Genomic DNA, 27770 nt, shown 5'->3' with positions numbered 1-27770 from the left:
TGTTGAATAATAAACTGCATCACTGAAGTTAAAGTTCCCTTTATTTAATAAAAAAAAAAGAAGAAGGGATATTTAATATCTACAGCACAGAGGTAGACCCTAATTTCCCTTTTCATTACCAGGTTTTATTATGTACCTCATAGATATGAATGAAGTATGCCTGTTAGCTATGATGTCAGTGCATGAGCATAACTAGTTTTAGTCAGAATTGCTTTCCATACTGGAAAACAACCTAAATTTATCAGCTTCTTTAAGCTAGCACTCCCGCGATTATCTGAATAAAATTATGTCTGTGTGCCTTTCCTCTCTCTAGAGGGTCTGTTGTCATTGGTGTTGACTTCGAAGGCCCCAGCCAGGTCTTTCACACTACTGGCTGCTCGAGGTTTATCCAGGACGTCCCCTGTGGCCTTCACCTTTCGTGGATTAGTGTTCAGGCTCTTAGATCTGAGTGAGGGGTACATCCTATCCTCTGCAACATACAAGTGATCTGAGTCAGTCAGCTCTTCTCTCTTCTCTTCTCCCCCCTCTGTTTTGGTGCTTTCGCTATTTGCCTCCGTCTCATTTTCATCATTCTCCTCATTTTCCTCTTGTGTTTTTGTACTCTTGCTCTCCTTAGAAGCTCCTTCTTTGTCTTGGTCCTCTATCTGTCTTGATTTCTCTGAAGATTTCTTGGGTGAAAGGCCGAACGGGGAGGGATGAACTTTGTAATCGAAGCGTGGAGGCCAGCGACCTAGCGTTGGCGATCTGCTTGCTTGATCCTGTAGGCCGTGAGGCTCCGAAGCCCATGTGTTTCCTGAATTGGCCAACCTTGACTGTGCCACAGAGACATACAATGTACTGCTTTTGGATCTGTTCTCGTAAGAAAGTGGGTAACTTTGAGTTTCAGTTGGATACTGCCTCAGGGACTGCGCCCTTTCCAGAGGATGTGACATTCCTGCGTCTATCCTAGCTTCTAGCAGAACCTGGGGGTCTTTAGGGAGCTGAGCAGAGGTGAGTTTTGGGGATTGAGGATTCTGGCCTCTGCCTTGTGACTCGCAAGGAGAGATGAGGATGTCCACACTGGAGCTGGAGCGTGTCCTCTGCCGAAGAGGCAACACATCCAATGTGGGACCGTAGGAAGAAACATGTTGAGGATTTAGAAGGAGCTCGCCGCTGCCAACACTGCCACGTCTCTCTATATGGCCCTTCCTGTCCCCTGCAGACATCTCGTCACCACGGTCCTCGGCATCCAGGTGCCAGCGGTACAAACTGTAGCCATCAGCGCTGTTGATGCTACCACGGCGAAGCAGGCCGGCTTGGTCGACGGCCACTGAGCTCCCGGATCGAGTGCGGACCAGCTCGCAGCGATCGATGCCAGCCAGACGCTCCAGCGCGTGCATCATGCGGCCAGAGAACTCCTCTAGCTGAGCCAAGCGCAAGTCTACAGTCTGCAGAGAGGCTTTCATAGAGTGCTCTCGTTCATTCACCTCCTCCAGACGCATGGACATGTTCTCGACCCTGCAACAGCAAGAGTTTCAAACAGTTGTTGTTTTAAACTAAATTATTATTCTAAATGCAGAGCTTAACAACAAGAATGGCCTGCTTGCCCAGAGCCAGTGTACGAGAGTTTTATGCCAGCCAAAAGTATAGTGTGTATAGCCAAAAGACAGTAGAGTGTGCCTACACTTAGATACGCTGTCGGACTAAATATAAAATATCTTAAACTGTGTTCTGAAGATGAACTGAGGTCATACGGGTGTGGAACAACATTAGAGTGAGTCATTAATGACATCAATTTATTTAATCAAATCCAACATTTACCTGCAGCAGTCAGGTGTTACAGGTGTTTATATTAATTATTATTGTAATGTTATGCTTTGAGGCATGAGGTAGTTTAACACTGTTTCTCGCCTTGGTAAAATAAAAAAAAGAAGCATAAAACGTTTATGAATTTATGGAGTTACATTTTAACTGTATAATTTCCAGACTGCTCCAAATTTTCTTTTCCATAAAGATTTTTTTTTTTTTAATTAAAAACATGTTAAATAAAATTTTGCATTTAAAGGTGCACTATGCACTTTCCGTCCACTTGAGGGCGCCTATTCAAAACAGAGGTATAGTTTGCTGACGCCAAGTTTGAGCAGCATCTTGGGACATGTGGTCTTCACATCACAGCTGGTGGAAAATAGGACTCTGGCAGAAATCATGTTCATGGATGTGGTTATTAACGTTACTGTAGTGTAAAGGAGCAGGACCAAGTGTTGTGGGGCTGAGCACGGCCGCTGGAGCAATTGTTAAGCACACACAGGGCCGGCTCTAGCTCTTTGGTTGCCCTAGGCGAGATGGAGTTTTGCGCCCCCCACCCCTCCCCACCCCACTCCACTCACTTTTATCGTCTCTAATTCAGCACATGTCTGTTTTCCTAGGCCTACCCCTAACCGAGAAGCTCTTATTATTAAACACGTTCGACGCTTTATTTCCACTTTTCAAACATTTTCTCACTTTTTATTAAAAATTTATGCCTTTCCAATTTGATATGTGATGGGAAAAGGGAATAGAGCGAGTGTGGCAAAAGGCAGGATCGAACCACTGATCGATCTGCATCAAATCTTCATATCGTGCGTCTAACCACTACACCACAGCCACTGTTAAGAAATAGGTGAACACAGCATATTTGTGTTTAATGTAAATAATATGGCATCTTTCATTAGGCTGCTCCAGTAAAAAAAAAAAAAAAAAACGAGAGGCCGTATTTATTTCCTTCCGACGCCCACGTAGAGAGCGTTTGTACTTTTCATAAATAACATGCATACGTTATCCATATTCATAACGAACTGGACTTTTGATATTTACATGACATCCATGTAGGTTATTGTAGATTATCAGTGAAGTTATGTTTGCAATACGTATAGTAATTATGTAGAAAACTAGCAAGTGATAGCTTAGTGACAATATTAATAATATTTATAAAATAAATATTAGTTGATAAGATTGATACTAAGTAATTTTATTTTGTTTGACAACTTATTGGCTGAGATAAGAAGACTAACCTCTATACTGGGCTTTCTTTCAATTTTCTTCCTTTCTTTTTTTCTCTTTTTCCGTCCCTGTGCATTCGCGGGGGTTAGACGCCTCATTTTTGATGAACGCGCAAGATGAGCACTTGCCTGACCTAACGCCTGAACTAATAATCAATAATCACCGTCAATTCAATCTAATAATCAGGTTGATAAGTAATAAAACGTGTGGCTGAGGGGGCGCCCTATGATGATCATGTTTAATGAACATTATGTTGTATTTCGCTTGTTCCGATTCTATGCTTAATGGGTAGTAATGGGCGGCACTAGAGCGCGCTCGCGCCCCTAACACAATTGTCGCCCTAGGCAACCGCCTAGCTCGCCTATAGCAAACGCCGGCCCTGAGCACACGGCTCGCAAACACCGGGACTTTTATTATGACGGGACACAGTCGCCAGGCGTGCACACTATTTCCGCTTTTCCAGTCAAGTATTTTCCAGACCGAGTATAAGGTAAAGCAGCTCTGTTTATCATATCAGATACATTTAAGTGTGTTTAAAATAATGTTATGACGTTACTCTGTGTGTTTGCTCAGCACTGCTGTGACATGTTCACACTGCTAAGAGAAAAACGCTTCTGCAGAATAAACCAGAGGGTAACGCAGATATGACGCGATTGACAGGCAACTCCCTCAAATGCTATGCTGACACGTCCCGGGTCCTTGGTTAAAATAGCAATTTTCTCACAATTTACGAATAGCTGGAAACATTTGAGATATTGTAAGTACTCAACTGAACAAAATATATAACACTGGCCTAGAGGTTTTTGGATATTTTACTGCAAAAATACTACATAGTGCACCTTTAAGAATAATGCTAAAAATAAAAATTGGATCATTCTGAATAGCAGAAAAAAACTATTGTTGAGCCCTGAAATTACATTTGCAGGTGCAGTTGTTTTTCATCCAGTACCTCTGGGAAGTGATTCGGATTCGCTCATCATTGGAAGAATGTGTCTCGTCCTCCTTCTCTCTGAAGTACTCCTCCACACACTGTTCCTCAAACTCATACAGACTTTTCAGTTCCTCCGGACTCAGAGTCAACTCTGAAAATAAATTATAATAGCCACTTTTAAAATAAGCTCCTATAACATTGATACACTGAAGCAGTAAAAACAGGTAACAGGGGTAATAACTCAGCCCGCGGTCTCTCTCGTCCAGCTCCCCTTCTTGTTTCTTTCTGCAGCGGCAGCAAAGGCGCTTCAACACAATGTATATGTGGCTGAAGATGATGAGTGGAGGAGGAAGCACTGGTCTGTCGTGGAACGTCATGATGAGCTGGTAGCGCTGGAACTTCCACACTTGGTTGGAAATGGATTTCACTTCAAAGAACGTGTTACTGTGAAGAGAAGGAGTTCTCTCGATGAGTTGATAAATAAGAACATAATATAGCACTATGGCTAACATTGTTCGTTGCTTTATGTTACAGGATAAGCATTACATTTTGTATTTAGCCTTTGACTCACTTGAATACAGCAATGAGCAGGTTGACCAGTAGGATGTTGGCTACCAATAGGTAACAGGCCATGATGGCAGGTGTGAGCCAGGCCCCAGGTATACATGGAGGAAGCTTTTTCCCATCTTCATCATACAGATTGTCACCACATGGTGCTGTCATACAAAAAATAGGTGAAGATGCAACCATTCTAAAGTGTTTTTATAATTACATTGAGTTCTGGGTATAGTGCAATAATTTACACTTACGATTAATCTCCATCGCATAGACTAAGAGTATGTAAAAAAAAAGAGAGAAAGCACAGATTAAAATAATGTTTTTATAATTTCACAGGCAGCCAGTCAGCCATTTTACAGTGGGTTATGAAGATCAGATAAAGAATTTTGTTCCATTTACTTTTCATGTAGAGACCACTCATGTATTTTTCACTTTAAAAAAATCTCCAATTGAACATTTTCTAGTGACTGATCACATCTACATTTTTCAGTTGGCCGAACTGAATTTCTGTGAATTAAATTGCATCAATTCACAGAATTTCATTCCGGCTAACTGAAAAATGTAGATGTGATCAGTCACTAGAAAATGTTCAATTGGAGACATTTTTTGATTATTTTTAAAGTACATGTATACACCACTGTTCAAAGTTTTCAGTCAGTCATTTTTTTAAATACTTTTAAGCAATGATGCATTAAACTGATAAAACAATATTTATATTTCAAATAAATGCTACTCATCAAAGAGAAAAACATGTATCACAAAAATATTAAGCAGCACAACCATTTTCAACATTGATAATAATAAGAAATGTTACTTGAGCATTAAATCAGTATATTAGAATGATTTCTGAAGGATCATGCGACACTGATGTAATGACTGGTGTAATGATGCTGAAATTCAGCTTTGACATCACAGGAATACATTTTTTTTTTAATATGTTTAAAAAAATGTAATTGTAAAAAATATTATACAATAGCATTGTTTTTACTTTATTTGTGATCAAATAAATGCAGCCTTGGTGAGCATGAGAGGCTTCTTTTAAAAAAGTTTAAAAATAAAATGCACTGACCCCACATTTTTGAATGGTAGTGTATTCCATAATGTTCGCGCAATCATTTATATGTTTTATTTCATAACAATACTTTCACATATTACTATATAACCACCATCTTGTTTTTTTTAATAAAAACCTTTTTTATTAATTTAATATTTAAATATTAACTACTTTTACTTTTTAGCAACTTGCAAATAAAAACAACACAAGCAGAACACATTTAAACAAGGAATAGTAGTGATTCCACACATAAATACCAGTGTAGCTGAATGCTAGAACAGAAATGCAAAAGTGAAAAAAGATCAGTCAACAGCTATGAACAGTTACAAGACACAGCTACAAACCGACAACTCACAAGCAGGGTAGGTAAAGACCAGCACTGTCACACACTCAGTCCATCGCACATGATCAGTAGAGGGCGAATGCCAAGGCAATGTTAATGGTCACATGATCAGGAGATGAGACACAAATCTTTCTGCAGAGTTCACAGATACAGAAAGGGTTGAATGGAGATGAGACGAATCATCCACACATGAATCAGGAAACAGAATCTTACTATGAACTCTAGTCTTACGGTCTATCGAGTCAGCAAAAACTTCTCCATAGATCATCCAGTAGGGCATGTAGAAAATATTCCTCGCCAGACGCCACGTCGGCTCCTCATCCGGGTGCAGGATGGCCTGACGTGCCACACCGAAGCTCATGAGAACCACCAGCATGATCACCACAAAGTACAGCATGTCAATCATCTGCACACACACATAAAAAACAACATTATTGTTCGGAAAACATAAAAAAAAGCTTGTGCGCCACTTTTCATGTTGGTTCTCACCATTTTACCAATCATCATGACATACGGTCCTAAATACTTGTTAACTCCGAAGATGTCGAGGACACGAATGTACCAGAAGATGATGTCCACACAGTAAATGACGCGCCCATAGCCCATGTAAGGCTCATTCTGCAAGCGCAGTAACAGTCCCATGAGGAACGTGGTGATGGCAGCCAGGTCAGTGATATTCCAGTACTCTTCCAGCCAAACGTTTATCTTCTGTTTCAGCTTTCCCGGCTCGGACATCAGGATCTACACACAAGCACGTGTCCAATTAAGGAAACACAGAAATATAACAATATAGCAACACATTTTCGCTTGTGTACTTCACCTGTCTAACTTTCTCCAGTCCAAGAGTGATGATGTAGGAGATGACGATCCATTCCTGCAATGATGGCCATCTCTCCATTTTCACCAGGATGATGTAATTATACAGCATCAGGTATACCAGGTAGGCAGTCTGAGTAAATATATAATCATTCCTTTTATTTGTTTTATTTTTAGTTTATGAATGTGTTACAACAAAATGTTCATTTTTAGGGTGTGCTTTGACTTTTAAGTATCACATACCGTATTGAACCAGAACTTGGTAAACGGAGCATTAAAGAAGTAGTAAATCTTCTTCCCAACAGGCACTCGTTTCTGTCTCTTTTTACCATCTTCCTCATCACCTTTCTTAGATGTTGTATCCATGCTTACAGTGCCATCCTGGCAATAAACATCAATGCTGAGAGTTTTATTCACTTTCACCTCACAAAGATCCATAAAATATATACAGTTTAAAAGTCTGGGTTCATATGCTCCTCAAGGCTTGTCTGGCTATCACAAGACCAAGCTCAGGCTTGTAAGATTAAACATTGGTCTGGGGAATCTGCTCTGTATTTTTACTGCACAAGAAAGACATGATAAACGAGCATAGCTCAAATGACTCTGCATGCAATTGGATAGTCCAGACAGTCCATGACCCGTCGCTTCTCTATCCGTCGTGTTAAACCGGCCAATGGCGTGCCAGATGGATGAGCGGGTTTGTGATTGGCCCCCGCAAATGTGTAACAGAAGCAGAATAGAAGCAGGTTTCCAGACTGAGCTGCAGGGCGGAATCAAATCGCCAGCAGATCGGGCTGGATTTACCCATTAAGGCTGCATTTATTTAAAAATAAAATGATAGTAAATCAGTAATATTATATATATTATATATATATATTTTTTTCTTAGAACATCATAACTGAACAATTAAATGTAGCTGTATAGTGAAAATATTTACTTTTCCTCAGTTGGCTGTTTTGTAAACTCACACAGCAAGTGTGTGCTTTCTGAATATGAATTTCTTGCACGTCACACACATGGTGCTGGTTTTGCTGTTGCACTTAAATGGGCACACCTCACATCTCTTCTGTGATTTCCTATAATCTGTGTTCACTCCTTCATTTTCTGTGGGTCTGACTCCAGATCCGCCTGCTTGCACTGACTCAACCAAAGCTGCAGTGTGGGAAAGCTCATTCTTCACTCACAGGGGAGTGAGAAACAAAACATCACAAAAACATACATCAAATAAATGTTTTATATTTATGTTTTGGCTCTGCGGAGCTGCCTTTGAAAATCCTATACATAAAAGGTTTGGTTAAAAGCTAGGTATTTCAGATATCTTGAATATATAAATGAGAGCTTATTTTACTATCTGTGTCTGTCAAAGATTTTCATTTGTAATTTGCCATTAATTTTGAACACCATACTTTTCGAAGCGTGTTTGGTTAGGGTTACACGTACACTTTAGAACTGGAGTTGATGCCCTGACATACATAAAATAAATGTTGCTTTTGAATAGCTGCCTATTATGGTCAAATTGACCCACGAACATTACAAACGAAATAGTAATTTTGTTTGTATATGTCAAAAAACACCAGCATGTTTAAACTTTGCATGCATGTTCATTATAATAAATGAGAAAAAAAATCACAAAATATCAAGACAAAAACAAAGGTTTAATATTATATCAGGTAGCTTGAAAAAAAGATAGTAATTTTTACCATCTGTGGCTGACAAAATATTTTTCTGTATTGAAATAAGTATGCGTGTAACAATAAGTGTGGAAAACTTTTTTTTTAGCTTCATAAGGTAGTAAAAAAAAAATATATATATAACTAAGAAATGTTATTATATTAGGTCAGTATAGTTGCCTTAGAGCGTTAAAATATGCGGGTCAAATTGACCCGCGAACATCACGAATGTAATAATAATTTTGTTTGTATATGTCAAAAGACACCAGCATGTAGAAACTTTGCATGTTCATGATGATAAATGAGAAAAAGTCACAAAATATCAAGAAAAAACATAGGTTAACTAGTATTTTCAACAACTAGAAAATCTAAATAGGTCAAATTGACCCGCAACATAACAAAAGGGTTAAGAAGGAAAAAAAAAACATAGTGTATATATATTTACCTTGCCAGATTTGTTATCATCCTCTTTGTCCTTGAGCTCTTCTTTGTCTTTGGAGTTTTGGTAAGACAGATCATCTCCAGTTCGGAAGTCGAGAAGAAGGATGGCTGGAGGAAAAATGATTCCAAGGATCACCTAGGAATGATGTGGAATAATAAAAAAGTTGATATATAATATTGAAAGTCTGTGGCTTATAAATGTAGTGTGTTTATGTTATATTGCAGACCTTGAGTCCATTGCTCTTGCCCACCCGCAAGCAGCCCATCCACATGTCAGTGAGCAGCATCTGGCTGCAGGTGTGGGCTATAAAGTCTCTGTGTTTGGCAGCCACAGCCAGTTTCAGACAGGTGGAGTTACTCCAGTTCTTCAACTCATACGTCAACAGCTTCATGGCCACCTGTTCATCATGTTTGTATGACTGATCTAACAGCTCATATGCTAACTGACCAAATTCCCTAAGTGTGAGAGGGAGACGAGAGGTTATTGTGAGAGGCGACACTGTGTGTGAGACTTAGAAATAAAAGTTTAAAAAAAAAAGATTTTAAAACGGTTCTATTCTATTCTATTCTATTCTATTCTATTCTATTCTATTCTATTCTATTCTATTCTATTCTGATAAAAATTATAGATAAATTAATACACTATATTCAAGATGTTTAGGAAATTCATACACTGTAAAAAATTATTTAGAAAAAAGTTACCTGGTTGCCTTGAAATTTTGAGTTCATTGAAATTAAAATGTTGAGTTAATACAATGACATTTTTTGAGATTCGACAACCTTTATTAAAATATTATTAAAAGATTTTGTTAGCATATTGGGTAATTGTGTGTGTTTTATTTTTGATGATGCAGTGAAACATGCCAAATAGTTCTATTTTCATGATTTATCAAATTTTTAATGTGGTTCAGATACAAAAATATTTTGAGTTTCTATTTATTAAACAAATTTCCTTCATTGTATCAACTCAAATTTTTAATTTCAATAAACTCAAAATTTTAAGGCAACCAGGTTACTTACTTTTTTAAGTTAAACCAACAAAAACCAACCAAATTTTTCTACAGTGTACTTTTACTCAACAAGGATGCATTCATTGATTAAAAATGTCAGTTTTCCATTTCAAAGATGCTGTTTTTTGAACTTTCTATTCATGAAAGAATAATGAAAAAGTATATATAATGGTTTCCAATTAAACAATTGTTTTTAACATAACAATAATAGATTGATCTAAAACACCAAATCAGCATATTAGATTGATTCCTGAAAGATCATGTGACACTCAGGACTGGAGTGATGATGCTGAAAATACAGCTTCACATCACAGGAATAAATTACATTTTATTAATAGTAATAGTAATCATATTTTACAATAGTTCTGTTTTACTGTATTTTGATCAAATAAATGTGAGCATAAGAGACTTCTTTCAAAACATAAAAAAATCTTACTGCCCCCAAACAATTTATAATATAATATAATATAATATAATATAATATAATATAATATAATATAATATAATATAATATAATATAATATAATATAATACTCACTTTGAATTATTGTCCAGATCTTGGGAGATGTCGTCTACTAATTCACTCCGCGAGGATTCGTGCGCCATGGCTTTATAGAGTTTACATGCCACCAGAGCTTTGGCCATGGCCTCTTCTCCCCTCTGCCAGAGAAACAGCGCCATCTTCTGGCGTTTCATGAGAACTGCCCACACCATCAGCTCATGGAATGGGTACTGGAATCGACTGACCTCTGGGTCATCAACGTCAATATCGATTTCTTCCTCTTTCTTTTTCTTCATCTTCTTTTTTCCTTTAGGTCTTGGGTCATCGTCCTTTTAAAGACAGAACGAATCGATTGTGTCTCTGTAAATTGATCTACTACAATTTTTAGTTAGCCTAGTCACATTTCTTTTGTGTGTGAGAGTATACAGTAGCTAACATACTTGACAAACACGTACTCAATGAAACTATCATTATTAATCTGAATATATAAAGAAAACCACAAACATAACGTTTCAGTTTTGAGTTGTTTTTAATGCCTTACCTCCATACCCAGAAGTTTCAAGGCTTTTGGCTACAAGGCAACAGAAAACGGGTTATTGGGCGTATTTGGATATTTAAAGACACATTGGCAAAAAAAAAAAAAAAAAAAAAAAAAAAAAAAAAGAAAGAAAGAAAGAAAGAAAGAAAGAAAGAAAGAAAGAAAGAAAGAAAAAAAAAAAGTTAAAGGGATAGTTCACCCAAAAATGAAAATGTGATGTTCATCTGCTTACCCCAGGGCATCCAAGATGTAGGTGTGTTTGTTTCTTCAGAAGAACTCAAATTAAGTTTTTTTTTTTTTTTTTAACTCAAACTGTTGCTCGTATAATGCATGTCAATGGGGTCTAATTAGAATTAACTAGAGTTAGACATCAAATTTTCATTTTTGGGTGAACTATCCCTTTAATTAGTAATCAAAGCAATAGAGAATTTGTATGCTAAAAAACCTCCATAAGTAATGTTTTATTTGTATTTTTCAAAAGTGTGGAAGCTGAGAAAGCTACTGTTAATAATTATACTTTGCATTAGACCATGACTAAGCAAAGACAGTTCATTAGCACAACAAGTTGTTTTACATTCTTCTGTTTAAATTTTGAGTAAATAATATTATGTAAACACCCAGATCTAAATATTGGAGTTTTTCGGCCACTAGAAAAACCCATAGTGGTGAATTCAGGGTGATTGAGACACTTTTTCCAACTCATCAATGGCAAAAAGTGTCCCAATCACCCTGAATTCACCCCTATTTTGGCCACTATTATATTATTATTAAGCTACACTATTGTGTTTGTAGGCTATAATGTGCTTGCAGGAAATTTTATTGTGTATTTCAGATATACATCAATGTATAAATGTATAACCGGTTGGTGACAACTCACTCTTTTCAGTCCATAGAGGTTATTATAGAGTGTGCGGAAAGTTTTCCTAGTATAGTTACACCGATACGCCCCTCCCATGAGGTACTCCAGAACCAGGCCAATGTCAATCAGAGTGATCTGGTAATCTGGTGGAAGGTTTCCCTGGAAACATTAATGCCATAACACCATAAAATAAATAGTCCTTCTATTGCTGCACTTCTGGCTAAGCCTATGCTGCTGAAACTACTGAGAATAAAATAAAACTATTGATGCAATGCTCTCACAATCACACACACACACACACACACACACACACACACACACACACACACACACACACACACACACACACACACACACACACACACACACACACACACACACACACACACACACACACACAAATTCAAACACACACTTTCAAGAAGATTAAAGTCTTATTTTTAAGATTCAGAACAACAGGCCATAAATAAAATCAGTGTATGTTTTACTCATGATAATCTCAAAGACAAGAAATGTCATTATAAATTATTAATAATGAACTTTACCTTTTTTACATCTCTGACCACAAAATGCAGTGTGTTGATTGGCCCTAACCTCTGAATGACAAAAAAAAAAAAAAACAATAAAGAAATTTAATAATAATCATAAAAACATATACATAGTTCACTGACAATCTCATTTGGCTTTATCTGTAAAACACAGATGTTTGTGGGCTTAGTGCTTTCTCCTCAGATTACATTAGATGATATGATAATGGATAATACTGAACGCACAACTGACATGTTGAAATCATATTGCTTAGAAAAAGAAGAGGGAAAATAGTGCAAGCTCTAATAACTGGACATGCGGGTCACATTCATCAATGGTTATGTCATTAAAACTTAAAATGGAGAACACAGTAAAACACAGCGGCTACGTGACCCTCTAATATTCAATTAATTGATGATTGTGTGCTAACTGTGTTATAGAGCTCTTCCAGCCGTGGGATTGTCAGGAAATGGTGGATGTTGACGCCATTTTCAATGAGCAGCTTTACAAAATCCACTCTGTCAAGCACGAGTGCGTCCATCATGGCCTGCTCCAGAGAATTAACCTTTTTTACACATCAACACACAGAGAAAATGTTTACATTTAATTACATTATAAAGAGAATTACTTAAATAATAAATAAAAAAACACACACACATACACACACACGCACGCACGCACACACACACACACACACCACATCTGGTTCACTATCTTTGTGGGGACTCTCCAGACATAATGGTTTTTATACCGTACAAACGGTGCATTCTACGCCCCTACACTGCCCATGCCCCTAAACCTACCCATCACAGGAAACATTCTGCATTTTTACATTTTCAAAAAACTTCATCCTTTATGATTTATAAGCCTTTTGAAACCCACAATGTAGGTGATCTCAGGTTTTACTTATGAGGACATTTTACATGGTCCCCACAATGTAATATAAACAAGGGCGCACACACACAGGCACACACACACACACACACACACACACACACACACACACACACACACACACACACACACACACACACACACACACACACACACACACACACTCACACTCACACACACACACACACACACACACACACACACACACACACACACACACACACACACACACACACACACACACACACACACACACACACAAACACACAAACACACACACACACCCCCTTGTGATTCAGCGCTGAGACAAGCACAAGCACACTGACACGACATTACTTAAGGGTCAGTCTTACCCAGTTAAGCAGCTCTAGTTTCCTGGGGTCTGTCTCCTCTGGAGGCTCAGGTTTGGATTTGGCACCTTTGCCCTTCTTACCCCTAGCAGGTTTACCCTTACTGGCACGGGTGGCGATGGGACTCTTTGGTTTATCCTGCTGGCTTGTGGAAGAGGTGGTCAGGGACCTAGAAGACTGGCGATGTAGATATATGAATATGTATTTAAAAAATGCAAATGTATTTTTTTAAATAACTTCCCTTTTACTTTACTTTCTATTGATGTGTCTAGGCAATCTGTGTGCTATATGCCCCAACCCAGTTGTGTATAGCGTCACCTACAGGCCAGTGCTGTCCATGGACGAATATCTGACTGCGAGCAATATCCACACGGTTCCAGGCCAAAGCCAAACTCAGCTGGTCTGGAGCAGAAGCATTTGTGCCTGATAAACCCAAAGAACAAAATTATCCAGAATCTTAACCAGAGATTACAGCTTAAAAGAATAAGAGAGAAATTAGGAAATTAAAAGATGAAGATATTTTCTTTATTTAAATAATATTAGGCTAATATTCTGATACAAAACAAAGTACTTTTCAGGGATATTAATGTTCAGGATTAGTGTGTGACTGGTCTGAACATGATTTCACCTTTCAGCAGAGCAGTTAAGATGGCCATCTCAATATCCTGCTGACCCTCTGAAGCTGTGCGGAAAACTGTGATCTGTTTCAGCACAAAAGGTAAAAACTTTCTGGAATGCATATTATACTAGTATAAAAATACAGTTGATATATAAGTTTGGGGACAGACAAAAAGACTCAAGTTCTTGAATGCTGTTTTTACTTGATGAAAAATACAGTAAAAACAGTAATATTGTGAAATATTACTACAATTTATACTGTTTTTAGTTCATTTTAAAGGGCTATATTTCACCCCAAAATTTTAATTTGTTTACCTATCCTATTTACATCCCATTTACCCAAGCAATCCTAGGTGTGGTGTATATGACATTCTTCTTTCAGACATAATACAATCAGAGTTATATATATAAAAAATCTTGCTCCTCTTTTTAGTTATAATGGCAGTGAATGGCAGGCCAAAATTTGAAGACCAAAAAAAGTGCATCTATCCATTATCCATATTCCATATGTATCCATATACAACTCCAAAATGATGTCTGGCGAAGCGTAAGCGTTTTGAACTGTGAGAGGCATTACACTTTCTACCTAAATTTCCATAAGCTATATATTTTACTTTATAACATGTTACATATGGATTTTTTTTTTTAAACCCATAGATTTAGCCTAGAAATCTAGACGCACATTAGCGGCAGTAAATTTAATCTGCCCGCGAGTATCGTCTAGCAACTCTCAATACCCATCTGAGCTGTATTCGCCTAACTCTTGCCGGGCCAATCACATCGTGTATAGAGTCGGTGGGCGGGGCCATAATGACGACGGCCGAGTTGCGTTTGCGTGCTTCTAGTAACACAGAAACTGGCGAGCGGCGGTCTTTCGAATCAGCTTTGAGTTGACCGCGACTCTGGAAGATTTGGAGTTAAGCTTTTCTCTGAGAAAAGAACGGCACTGAAGTCATTCTTAAAAAGGGAAGATGTGTTCGGAGTTTTGCTGACCGGATACTGCGAATGTTTAATCTGTCAACAAGCTCTGTTTCACCTCTGGTTGGTGGTAGCGCTATCCTATCGCGTGCAGAGGGAGTTTGAAAGACAACCGTTTATCCCTCCCCTCGGATTGAGCCCTGTCAATGGTGAGTTTCCAGACCAAACATCTTGATGTGGGTCTGGCTTGTCAGGCTACCATAGAAGGCCTTTATTAACCCCCTGGAGGTATGTGTATTACTTTTTTAATAGGTGGATGCACTTTTTGGGAATTCTGGGCTTCCATTCACTGCCATTATAATGCCTGGAAGAGCCAGGACATTTTAATATAATTCCGATTGTATTCGTCTGAAAGAAGAATGTCATATACAGCTAGGATGGCTTAAGGGTGAGAAAATGAAGGGGTGATTTCCATTTTTAGGTGAACTCTCCCTTTAATACATTTAAAAGTGTAATTAATGTATGTGATGCCAAAGCTGCCATTAATCCAGTCTTCAGTGTCATATGTTTCTTAAGAAATCATTAAAGTGCTGATTTGGTGCTCAAGAAAGATTATTATCAATGTTGAAAATGGTTGTGCTGCTTGATACTTACCATTATTTTCCCAGGATTATTTGATGAATAGAAGGTTCAAAAGAACAGCATTTATTTGAAAGTCAAACCTTTTTTGGAAGTCTTTACTGTCACTTTTTAATGCATCCCTGCCTAATAGCTTCTAAAAACCAAAAAACCTTACTTTCGACAAACTTTGGAACGGCAGTAGCCTATAACTGAATGACAAGCACAAATTGGCCTCAATGGTCATAATACATACTGGAAATTGGAAACGTTATATAGTATTTGTTCCCACAGCTGTTTTTAATAATCATGGTTGGACAGATATGTATTATGAAGTTGATCAAACTTTATATGCATGTTGTAAGAAAATTAATTATTAGAAGTATAAAATGTAAGCAATACAGAATCATAATGATTTGATGGTTGAGAGGGGACACTGAGTACTGCACAGGATAACATATTTTCACACAGAGTAAAAAAAATGTTTTATTGCTGGATGAATTCAGTATCTTCAAAAAAAGTTTGATACACTACAAATTGCCACACAGAACAGCCAATGTTATTGTTTATTGTTATGTGTTTTCTAAGTGTCCCGTAGCTAAAATGTGTTCTTCACATGGTTTTGTGAAGTGTCCATGGGTTTTGGAAGGACATTTTTTATGAAGGGCAGAATCACTCAATAGGATGACATGCAAATGGAATGAAATTGTGAGCAGGATGTTGTGCAAGATAGAAAAATATGAGAATAAGAACAATGTATGATATGAAAAAAATTAGGCTGATTGAATGACAGTCATGTTTATTATCATATCTCTGAAACAATCAAACAAATCGTTTTTATACAGTATATTATGCTGCGGTAAAAATCTGGAACAAACTGGTTTTTAATCTGTTTTCTTGCCATTCCATCTTTTTTTTTTACTCACCAACTCTCTTTTCTTCATGCACTCCATCACCATGAGATAAATCTGCTGTGCCTGATTGCGGTTGTAGTTGAATGTCTTCTGTATGGTTACTAGAAGCTGTTCTTTAACACTGTCATTAACCAACCTACACCAGAACACATGTTTTTAGAAACCGTGAGACAGAGGAGGTCCATCGAAAAGGGGATTTTAATGTTAACGGTCATCAATTGGTTCTTTTTTTTTCAACAGTACAGTAAAAACAAATGTTCTGTAGTGAATATGCTTAAGAAAAATTTTTTTCCAGAACTGCACCTTTAAGACTTAAAGGGGTCATATAATGTCATTTTTAAACAAGTTAATGTGATTCTTTAGTGTCTAAATGAAAACTTTGTAATATACTTTAATTAAAAATTCTCATTAGTATTGTAAGAAAACACTAATTTTACCTAGTCAAAAACCGGTCTGTTTTCTGCAAGCCATTTCAGTGCATGTGTCTTTAATGCTAATGAGCTTTGCTCACCCCACCCCTCTGTTCTGTGGGCCAACTTTGACACAACTGTTGCCTTTGAAAACAGTTGAGGGGAAAGAATGGCAGCTGGAGTCTCTGAAGACACATCAGTGCAACGGACCCAGAACAAGATGACAGCCCAAAGGAAATGCGACAATTAAAGCTCAAACAGGACGTTTCTGAATGGTTGGTTAATGTAATGTCACTTTGATCTATCTTTGTATGTTCTGGCAGGGTAACGTTAGTGTAGTGAGATACGAATGCTATGTGTTTACTGATGTATAGTTAATTTACAGATTGATGTTACAGCTAATGCCAATAAAAACGTTTTTTCAGTAAGTGTAGGTCAGTAACTTTTTTGACAGTAACACCAGACACCGTTATAAACCATCTACAAAAGTACGCTTAGTGTATTGTTACCACATCCATGTTAACTTTCTTACCAGCGTACACAGCTTGTAATAACACAATAACCATACCGCGTTGTTCATTATAAACGTGAGATTATGAATTATATTGAGAACATCATACATAGAAAGCATGCCGTAATGTAACTTAACTTACCCTGTATACTTTAGCCGCATTCATTGTGAAGCGTTCAAGGGTTTCAAGCTACACTCACTTCTTCTGGAGGTGCAGCAGGAACACGAGTAGTTATCGATCCTTTATTCAGGAGCAGCTTCTTAGCAAAACCTGCTTTATACTGACCCTCGTTTATAAAGCAGTCTGGTGAGAAATTATTTGCAGTTCGCGCAAATATGAAAGCATTGACGTTGTTCGGGGGGAATATTCCCTTTGAAAACAAAACTCAGCCACTGCATCTTCAGTGGTTCGGATTTAGGAACATCAGAATGATTACTGTGTTCGCTATTACACCCCAGAACAGAACACTACAATCGCTTATACACCATTCTGCTCCAGCGTAACAACAATGGCGGACTATGATGAGCTCGCTCAGAGCGGGTCTGAGTTGAAATGCTGCTGTCAATCAACAATCGTGGGAGGGGCGTCCGACCGTGTGACATCACACGGTCGAACGGCTTGATGTGAGACAGGAGAAAACATATAAAGAGATTAGATTAAAAAAAAACACTGGATGGATTTTTATCATTATAGGATGGTTGTGTACAGGCACTGCCAACACACATTTCAATATAATCAATTTGTAAAAGTGCATGGACCATTATATGACCCCTTTAAATTGATTAATAATCACTTAACCATCATCAATATTTTCTCACCCATCCTCCTCAGAATACTTGTGAGCAAATGAAATGATATCTGATGCTCGGCCACTGCCGTCGCACACCACCACGGGTACAGGAGGGTCCTCACGCAGACTCTCCAACACAATGGAGATTACATTCGGCCCGCCTTCAAGAATAAGACACACCAAAGGGACCCCCTGACCTAGACCTGTACAAACAAACACATAAAACATACTCATGTATAAATATGCACATAATAAGTAGTGATTAAATATGAAAAGAGGCTTTTGAGCATGATTAAAATGGTTGTTTTGACTGCAGTATGGGTCGACGTCTGGACCTCCCTTTGCTGTCCCAGCCTCATCAGGAACTCCAGGCATAGGATGACAAAGGGAAACCCAGGATGTCACAGACTAGGCCTTCCACCACTAGACCAACATTCACAGACTCCAACGGTGTTTGATTCCCTTTTGACTTGATGGATTCAAAAAGTTGACTTCAGTACTAGTTGTTCTCTAAAAGTTGCTAGAGTGACTTACGTGTGTTGATCTTCTGCAGAGAGATGTGTTTCTCCAGCTGCCTGCGTAGACGAACCTCCGCGCCATACTTTCCGTGAGTGCCGTTGTCAGCCAGAATAAAGTGCGAATGGCTGTTGTTAAGCACAGAAAGTTTGCTGAGGGGGTTGGACATGGTTTGGTAAGGTCGCGTCACCTGGTCAAAGCAAAAACGATGAAATGTCATCACTCAAAAACCTCATAGAATCCATTATCCCCCTGATTAAAAACTGAGTGCATGTATTCCCGTGAAATGTCATGACTGGCTTACATCACGTCCGATCAGATCCTCTTTATTTTCCACAATACCCCACGGTGCAATTCCGATGGCGCAAACCTTCCCACGGGACTTGGAGGAGTGGTCTTTCAGCGCATCTCCTACATGCCGAATCACTCCTGTGTAATGTGACAAGAGGGAACAAACGTTAAATCATCAGTGTGTCATGTGGTGGAGTCATTTGCAGTTTATTGCTCAACCAGAAAGCAGATGATTTAGCATCTGAAACAATAACAGATGGTTATAGGTCACACCATGATTTGGTCCTCAATGACCACCTTCTTATTTTGGTGTCATTTTAATTGCAATTCTCTGTGTAGTCAAACACCCACCTGTACTAACACCTCCAGTAAAGATCCATGCCCCAGTGGTGACCGCCGCTTTTATCAGGCCCTTTCCGAACACTTGCTTGAGTTTGGGCTGCAAGTCAAAGTTCTGCAGGCCGCCATGCACAGAAATGAGCAGGGTGGGCAGTTCTAGTTGCCATTCTTTCACCATCAGATGCAGAAGACTATCGGGCTTGGTATCATAGGACACACGGATATACTGAAGATGAAAAAGGAAGAGATGAGAGAAATTTATGACTTTTTCAGGACAATTTCTAAGATGATTCCCAAAGTGTATGAGCACATTTTGCAATGAACAAACCAATGAATCACATGGTTATCTGAAAATACCATGGCCTTGTTGACATGACCTCCTCCCTGGAATTCAATGATGCCGTATGCGTCAGTGGGCGTGGCTTGTGTGTGCTTAGCCACTGACCACTTCTCTTGTGAAGGCTCATTCTGCACCCCCTGACCTTCATCTGCAAACTTATTGCTGGAACCAGGAATAATAGCCACATGTTGGTTTACCAGTTGACCACAACAGCACCTACAACAGTTAGCATAAGGGGAAAAAAGTCATATTTAACCACCATAACACACTTCATCCTTTTTTTTTAATTAAATAACTTTTCTTTGAGTGCTGAATGAACAAGCATGTTTATTATTATGCAACTATTATGTTGCACTAATTTTAACTTCTTTTTTAGTAATTAGTCTAAATGTACTTTGTAAATATTGCAAAATTAGTTCAGTTTTCTTTCTTTTTTTTGACTGATTTCAGAAAATCAGTTTTCATTTTAATATTAGTTTAAGGTTAAGTCATTTGTGTAAGCTTTAATATTTCTATTTTAAGTATAACTTTTTCATCTAATATTTGAATTTTATTTAAATAAAAAAGTTTTTATTTTATTTATTTTAAAGGTTTTTAGTTAATATAACATGGATACTGACTTGTTGGGCTCTTTGGTGGGGAATATATGAATGCACTCCCTTTTTAGAAATGTCCTATCAATCCATGCCTTCTGAGCCTGCAAGATAAAACAGAACAACAAAAAAAGGAGAATTCAGTATACTCACTCAGTCATTTCAGGTGGAATGTCATTTCGGTCTAAACATTTCCTAAATCACTTTTGTAATCCATTAATTTCTTTTTTTTTTCCCAGCAGCTAAAAAAATGAACAAGCTGTTCTGCAGATTATCAAATTATTTCTGACTAATGATGTGGAAAAGAAAAGAATAAAAATAGCACAATTTGTAAAAAGATTTGTGATTATACAGTTACCTTGAGTATATAGTGTATTTGTTGTTTTCATAACAGCTGTAAGCACGCTGGGTAAATTAAATCACTTTAGACAACATTATGAAAAGAAATTAATATGTCAAATATATATACAGTAGTACCGTTCCCACTCATAATTGTTTACTTTCTTTTATAAATGGCACTTGTATTTAAGACAACATTTGAAAAAAGGTTTGTGGAACTTAAAATATTTTAAACAAAATCACAGAAGACAGCAGTGAAGCGAAGGAACTTTAAATGTGATCAGCTTAATGTTGTGCGTCACAAGGAAATTTACAAAAATATGCCTGAACCTCAGTGCCCCAATAATAAGCCAAACACATCACTGAAAAGGAAAATTCATGCTGTGGATGCAAAAAAATGTCTTTTAATGGAACAAGCTCATAACAAAGCCAAGACTGGGAGGCAAACGGGTTACAATGACTAACCAAAAGCTTGTAAACTGCACCTTTCCCTATTCAAACAATATTTCACCAATGAATATCTGAGGTATCATTATTAACATTATCTCTTGAGCTCAAACTGACTTGCTAGACAGGCACTTACATGAGAAGATAAAGAGAGAGACAAAAGGCTTACATAATGGCAGGCTTGTCATGAAGTCTTCCTCCAGCTTGCCTTCAACTGCCCGTGGCCTTCATTTATGCAGCTGTGGTCTTTATTTTGCCCTGGACCACGTGTGCTGGACCTCAGTCTCAGAGTCTCATGACCACTGCTGAAGATAATCCTGTTGGAACCTCATGACCAATCCACTGGAACACCGCAAACTAAAGCCCACTCTGAGGCTCTCTAATCTGCCTCATTGGTCAACATGCTAATCTCTCCATTAGCCCCCCCAAACCTCTTCTTAATGCTGTTTGTTAAGATAAACTGGGAAGGAAGATGCCAATGATTAAAGTCCTGACTAAAGTTTGCCATTCATTTAGCACTTATATTGGAAACAGTAAGATTTTACCCACAGAAAGGGATCTATAAAACTTTCCAATGTTAGAAATAGCACTACATAAAAATAAATAAATAAAACAGAATACAGAAATCAAATTAAGCACAAGCACCCTCATTCACAAAGTGCAGTGTCGCTGAAATACAATCTGGCTCTGTCCCAAGTACATGTGAGATTTGTGTTTAGGCATCTGTCGACAGCTTTTGACATCTTTAGAGCTTCATTTCTCCCAAATCCTAAATGGTTTGGTCATAGAAAGACACCCATATTTTCCCAGAGTTGAAGCTAGACAGTCACACAAACCATTCTCTCAAACTACATTGTTATGGGAATTGTCTTTTAGACAAATACTTGTTATAAATGTTTATATGATATACTTCAGTTGACTGATTAAAACAAAATGTAAAAATAAGAAATAGTTAATAGGCCTGTCATGTGTATGCTCTGTTTTAGTTTTGTTTAGTTCACACCATACACTCACCTAAAAGAACACCATTCGCCTTTAGAACTGCCTTAATTCTACGTGGCATTGATTCAACAAGGTGCTGAAAGCATTGTTTAGAAAAATGTTCGCCCATATTGATAGGATAGCATCTTGCATTTGATGGAGATTTGTGGGATGCACATCCAGGGCACGAAGCTCCCGTTCAACCACATCTCAAAGATGCTCTATTGGGCTGAGATCTGGTGACTGTGGGGGCCATTTTAGTACAGTGAACTCATTGTCATGTTCAAGAAACCAATTTGAAATGATTAAAAAGGGATGGACATGGTCAGAAACAATGCTCAGGTAGGCCGTGGCATTTAAACGATGCCTAAAATGTGCCAAGAAAACATCCCCCACACCATTACACCACCACCACCAGCCTGCACAGTAGTAACAAGGGATGATGGATCCATGTTCTCATTCTGTTTACGCCAAATTCTGACTCTACCATCTGAATATCTCAACAGAAATCGAGACTCATCAGTTCAGGCAACATTTTTCCAGTCTTCAACTGTACAGTTTTTGTGAGCTCTTGCAAACTGTAGCCTCTTTTTCCTATTTGTAGTGGAGATGAGTGGTACACTGTAAAAAAAAGGCAAATTTTGAACTTTTGCAGTACAATCGACTTGGATGTTTAAGTTATTTCAACTTAAATTATGTTAAACTGACTTTAAAAAATGAGTTTCATCTTGTATAACTAATAAAAACAAGTTTAACATTGCTTAACTTATTTTGATGAGTTAAACCAATGTAAAAACATATGTTGTCATAACTTATTGAACATATAATTTTTTACAGTGTACCCGGTGGGGTCTTCTGCTGTTGTAGCAACTGCCATGTGATTGGTTGATTAGATAATTGCATTAATGAGAAATTGAAAAGGTGTTCCTAATAATCCTTTAGGAGAGTGTATTTCTTGTTTTATCTATGCTACCATCTAAATATTTACAGCCATTATTTTCCCTAGTCCACAAGCTTCCTGAAATTGACTGGTAAATTAAACAGAAAGAGAAAACCAGAAAAATCTGCTCCCACTGATCCATAATTAAAATTTAGTCCCACAAAGCTCTCACATTAACACATGTCTACCCCGTGAGCAGCTACATAAAGGAGCTCTGTGAGAAGCTCAACTCAGATAATCCTCATCTAAGCAAATCAAGCAAAAAGCTAAATAACACTGTTTGCCAATAGGAAATGGAGGCTAACATTTCCATAATGTTTACAAGTAATATAATTTCACAGAAAAATACAATGTATGCTCATTGTGATTCCCCAAAAGCATGATTCTGGGAATGAATATTTGTCCAACATTACAATGGACTATTGTTGACACCCCCCCCCCCCCCCCCCCCCAATCCTACAGTGTGTATAGGACTACTATTTTATAATCCTAAAATCTTTAACATTCAATTTTTAAAAATGGGTTTTCATGAACACTGGATTAACAAACATGTTCAGTTGCAAATGATAACTTAGCATTTGAGACGGGAAAACAGTGCTTGTCAGTTTGTAGGCTACCTAGTTTACAGATTTGGAAGGTCACTGGATTCATGACAGAGCTGGAAATTTTGTTGCAACCTTGAATTTCCATTCCTGTGAAAACACAAAGCCACTAAGTTTTGTTTTTGTCCACTTGTATTTGGATTTCATTCCACAGAACTCTGCCTTAATCACACAAGATTGAGAATTACAGAGAACAGGGGTTTAAGCTACCCAGGCCAGTGCTCTTTACTGGGCCATTAGAGATTAGAGGACAATGCTGAAAACAGGTTTTGTTCTGTATGTATGAGTGTAAGTGTGTGAGCTCAACCTAAGAGATCAAGACCACCATATGGGAATCAGTGCATTCACCAAATGGGTTTACACAAACGTATTTGACTATCCAAAATCACTGCCAATAAAAGATATAACCAACAGAAATCCCCATTTTTGTTAACATCATACAAACCTGCAACTTAAACTGCTTGATTTTATAGTGTAAAACCAGTCAGATATTCAAAAATGTGCCAAATCCTAAAAATATTAAATGCATAAGACAATGTAACTTCGGTTAATTTGCTATGCCCAAACATAACCATAGCTGGTCGGGTTAGAAGTGGGAATGATTCTACAAGCCCACAACAATTGAAATTGTTGGGCCCAAAATTCCTAGCTACAGCTCTGGTCCCGAGCATGAATATACATGCATGTTTCTTAACCAACTTCAGATAACCCAATAAATTGCAAGAGGTGAAGATAGAGGGGAATTCAAAGTTTGTTGAGGTCTCTTACCTTCTGAGATCCAGAGGATGTGCGTTTAATAGATGCACGCTTAAAGGACCCCTCTTTGCCCCTTTTCCCTCCAAGTCCTCTGTTATCCATCTTTATAATGAGCTCCTAAAGTCCAGTCATCAGCATGTAGCTTCACAGTCTCTGTGTCCAGCAGATAAAATGTTCAACTGAAAATAGTGATGGTCCCTTTCCAGCATCCCACAGCCAGACTGATTAATACAGACACAGCGAGATGCAAATAGTATGACGCTGACACAAAGACCCCCTTCCCCGGCTACTGTATGTGTGTGTGTGTAATCAGGCTTAATGGAGTTGCCCTATGAGTGATGCACTTTAATGCAGGAGATTTAATAAATGGTGATTGAAGGTAAATCTACTTTGGGTAAAAGTAAAATAAAAATGGCTCTAATGCTAAATATATATATATATAAAAAACCCAGTTAGATCATGACTTGGGAAGTATTAAGAAACCAAATTGCAGGGCTTAGCAGTAAATAGAACAGTGCAGCAAAATCACTCATGTACTAATGTTCAGGTGACGAGATCAGTTAACAGCACATATATGAACACAATTTTATCACCATAATCAGGTAAAAACCAAAAGATTCTCAAATTAAAAAATTCACACATGGTTCAAAATGAAAATGCAGCAATCACCTACTTGTTCCCTCCTATAAATGATAGAATAATGAACAAGAGTCTTCTCACTGATATTAATGCACATGTTAATGACCAGAATAACAATTGTGAGTTTTAGTTTTGAGTTTAGATTAAACTAAGATTAGGCTTTAATTCAATTAAGACATTTAAATAGCTTTTATAAACATTTCGTAGAAAAAAAAACATTACTGGTGTGCATCTTCAGATAAAAACAATGGCACTAACATATTTGTGTCAGCTACAAGTTACTTTCAGTTAGAACAGCTCAAACATGCCTTTTCATCTGGGACTCATCTTAAGCCTTCAGCCAAAACATGTTTTTTTTTTTATTCATGCCTCAATTGAAAATCACATCTAAATTTTTCAGTTGGCTAAATTGAATATCTGATAATTGATGCAATTTAATTCAAAGTTCAATTTGGCCAACTAAAAAATGTAGATGTGATCATGGCCCTGCACATTTAGTGGAGCGTATGCATGGACAACCAGAAATCAAAAAATGATTAAGGTCATTTCCTGATACAGTTCTATTATCCTGTTCATTTGAAGAAAAAGAAGAGGAAAAAACCCATGAGAAACCATAAAAACTCTCTCCACAACAAGAGAATCACCTTTAAAACAAGTTTATTAGAGAATAAGCTAAATAGTAACAAACTGAAAAGCATTGGCATTTCTATGAAAATTATATATATTTATTTATAAAAAGAAAAATTTCTTGTGACATCCAAGGCCTTTTGTGCTCCATACGTTTGTCAGTCCTTCACTGAGCAGGTTGGTGTATGAAGGCTGGAGAACTGTTTCTTGCAATAAATAATATATACACAGTCCCCTCCGCTGTGTGCCTCGTCTTCAGTTCTTGTCATCCTTCCCCATCAGCCAGAAACTCAATTGACTCCATTTCTCTCTTCAACTTGTTTCACTCAGCTGCATTAGATCCAGTGTCTATAACAGAGAAACGTTCAATTAGGAGGACTGCATCACACCATAAAGTATGAAAATATAGCATATAATGTCAGCACAGTGAATCCAACTTGTGTCTTACTTTTTCCATCACATGCTACAATTTTTACTTTGTCCACCTTGACGAGATCAGTCACCTCCCGGAACTCAACATCATTTAAAACAAACGTCCAGACGTTATCACAGAATCTGTATGTGTTCAGAGATCCCTATGGATAAAACAAAGATCAGCTATATTTAGTGTCATGGCTGTAGATCTCAAGGCAATGCTAGTTATCTAAAGAACTTCCATAAGCAGACAAAACTATGTAAATACTCTGTAAAAAAAATAATAATAACAATAAGATATAAAGCATTGACTTGACTCACCCTAAAATTAACCCTGTTGCGGACCCGGTTGGCCAGTGCTGTGTTGATTGCTTTATCAAACTGTAAAAGTACTTGGAGGGCTAACTGTGGTGTGATCTGTTGAGTCTATGAATGGAGGGAAAATATAGAAAAAAATATTTACCATTACCGAGAGAATTCATAACACACTATTAACCTTTATTCATTAGGCTTGTATTATTATTTAATTTAAACACAAAATACTTGTGTGGTTAATATTATTAGACATAAGCGTGTACGTTACACATACAGAATGAAGCGCCAAGAAACAAACTCTTATTAAACACAGTGTCAGACGGATTTCTGATTGTGTCCCAAACTGCAGTCATTTAAACCAAAAAATTCTAAGCAGCACTAAAATAATTAATTTATCATTCACTAGAGCAGTTAACTTATTCTCATAAAGAGCTGCTCGCTTACAAACACAGCTGGTGTTAGCTAACACTCATTCACCAATAAACTGACACATTAGTAACCATGTTAATACAAATGATAGGCTTTAACACTTAAGTTACGTATGATATAATAAACAATTGAAGGTTGAAGACTGGATGTGCACTCATCGTCTTTATCCCGTTATGTTTGTTTATCAATTTATCACATCATTATGCGCTGGCTAGCAATCAAGCTAGATAACTTCACTTTGATTCAACAATCTTACCTGAATAAGCTCATCAAGACTCTCCTGTAGACTGTTTCCGAGTGTCGTGTTTCTGTAGAGTTGATATGCCATAGTGTATTTTCAGAGCGAACGCGAACGTACTGTTTAAAATAACCGTAGGATCTTCGCTGATGCTTTGTGATTTGCCCGCTGGCTGGCACTTCCTCAATATCCAAACTTAGACCGATCGCGCTACGGAAACACGCGAGGGACAAACATACATCTCCCTCCGATCCTGAGTTGTACGAGGATACAAATCATCTATCAGACGTACATTTTTATCTTTGAGGCTAAAAACAAAAAATATCAGCCTAAAAACAACAACAACACAACAAACAAACAACGAAGAGATATTTATTAGTCACATATACATTTTATTATGCAACATTATCACTCATTGTTTGATAAGTAGGCAATGATTTAGCATCGAGTAGCCTACAAAGACTTCTACAAGTAACTTTAAAAGGCCAGAAGATGGCAGCAGATGACAAGTTCAATCCGGAACTTCTCCCATTTGTCCCTTTGTAAAATGCTGTAATCTGAACATTTCTGAAAGAATTTTCAATGATTTGTTTTAAAACTTTGTGCATTTTTGTTTCACAGGAACTGATGTTATTAGAAACAGGATATATTTGAGGTTTTCTTTTTTAAATA

At 37.6% G+C, this 27770-nt stretch overlaps 2 protein-coding genes across 2 annotated transcripts; both read right to left on the bottom strand.

The window, feature by feature from the left end:
* Positions 1-18: 18 nt before the first annotated feature.
* On the bottom strand, positions 19-19864 carry trpm1a (transient receptor potential cation channel, subfamily M, member 1a). Its single transcript, XM_067442393.1, has 24 exons — positions 19796-19864; positions 19451-19664; positions 19113-19237; positions 18827-18998; positions 18321-18495; positions 16593-16716; positions 14141-14213; positions 13835-13935; positions 12699-12833; positions 12286-12336; positions 11759-11899; positions 10885-10914; positions 10380-10672; positions 9059-9287; positions 8836-8967; positions 6964-7101; positions 6725-6853; positions 6394-6645; positions 6136-6310; positions 4759-4779; positions 4521-4665; positions 4191-4393; positions 3968-4100; positions 19-1497 (listed from the first exon to the last, which is right to left on the bottom strand). The coding sequence occupies exons 1-24, from the start codon at positions 19796-19798 to the stop codon at positions 285-287; spliced, it is 4407 nt and encodes a 1468-aa protein (XP_067298494.1). The 5' UTR covers positions 19799-19864; the 3' UTR covers positions 19-284.
* A 5851-nt stretch (positions 19865-25715) lies between these two features.
* gtf2a2 (general transcription factor IIA, 2) lies at positions 25716-27338 on the bottom strand. Its single transcript, XM_067451053.1, has 4 exons — positions 27117-27338; positions 26438-26542; positions 26151-26277; positions 25716-26050 (listed from the first exon to the last, which is right to left on the bottom strand). Exons 1-4 carry the CDS (start codon positions 27186-27188, stop codon positions 26025-26027), a joined length of 330 nt encoding a protein of 109 aa, XP_067307154.1. The 5' UTR covers positions 27189-27338; the 3' UTR covers positions 25716-26024.
* Between the last annotated feature and the right edge of the window lie 432 nt (positions 27339-27770).

This window comes from Pseudorasbora parva, chromosome 1, assembly GCF_024679245.1.
Source record: "Pseudorasbora parva isolate DD20220531a chromosome 1, ASM2467924v1, whole genome shotgun sequence".
Lineage (NCBI taxonomy): Eukaryota > Metazoa > Chordata > Actinopteri > Cypriniformes > Gobionidae > Pseudorasbora > Pseudorasbora parva.
This window is presented reverse-complemented; position numbering and strand designations above follow the sequence as displayed.

Excerpts from the sequence above, each read along its gene's own strand:
- trpm1a (XM_067442393.1), bottom strand. Across the intron at positions 14,214-16,592 it reads GCATGAAGAAAAGAGAGTTG|ATCACAGTTTTCCGCACAGC; the intron begins GTGAGTAAAAAA and ends GTGCTGAAACAG. Across the intron at positions 11,900-12,285 it reads TGGTCAGAGATGTAAAAAAG|GGAAACCTTCCACCAGATTA; the intron begins GTAAAGTTCATT and ends TAATGTTTCCAG.
- gtf2a2 (XM_067451053.1), bottom strand. The coding sequence starts at position 27,188 with ATGGCATATCAACTCTACAGAAACACGACACTCGGAAACAGTCTACAG. Across the intron at positions 26,278-26,437 it reads GCAACAGGGTTAATTTTAGG|GGATCTCTGAACACATACAG; the intron begins GTGAGTCAAGTC and ends TTTTATCCATAG. Across the intron at positions 26,051-26,150 it reads TGTAGCATGTGATGGAAAAA|ACACTGGATCTAATGCAGCT; the intron begins GTAAGACACAAG and ends TCTCTGTTATAG.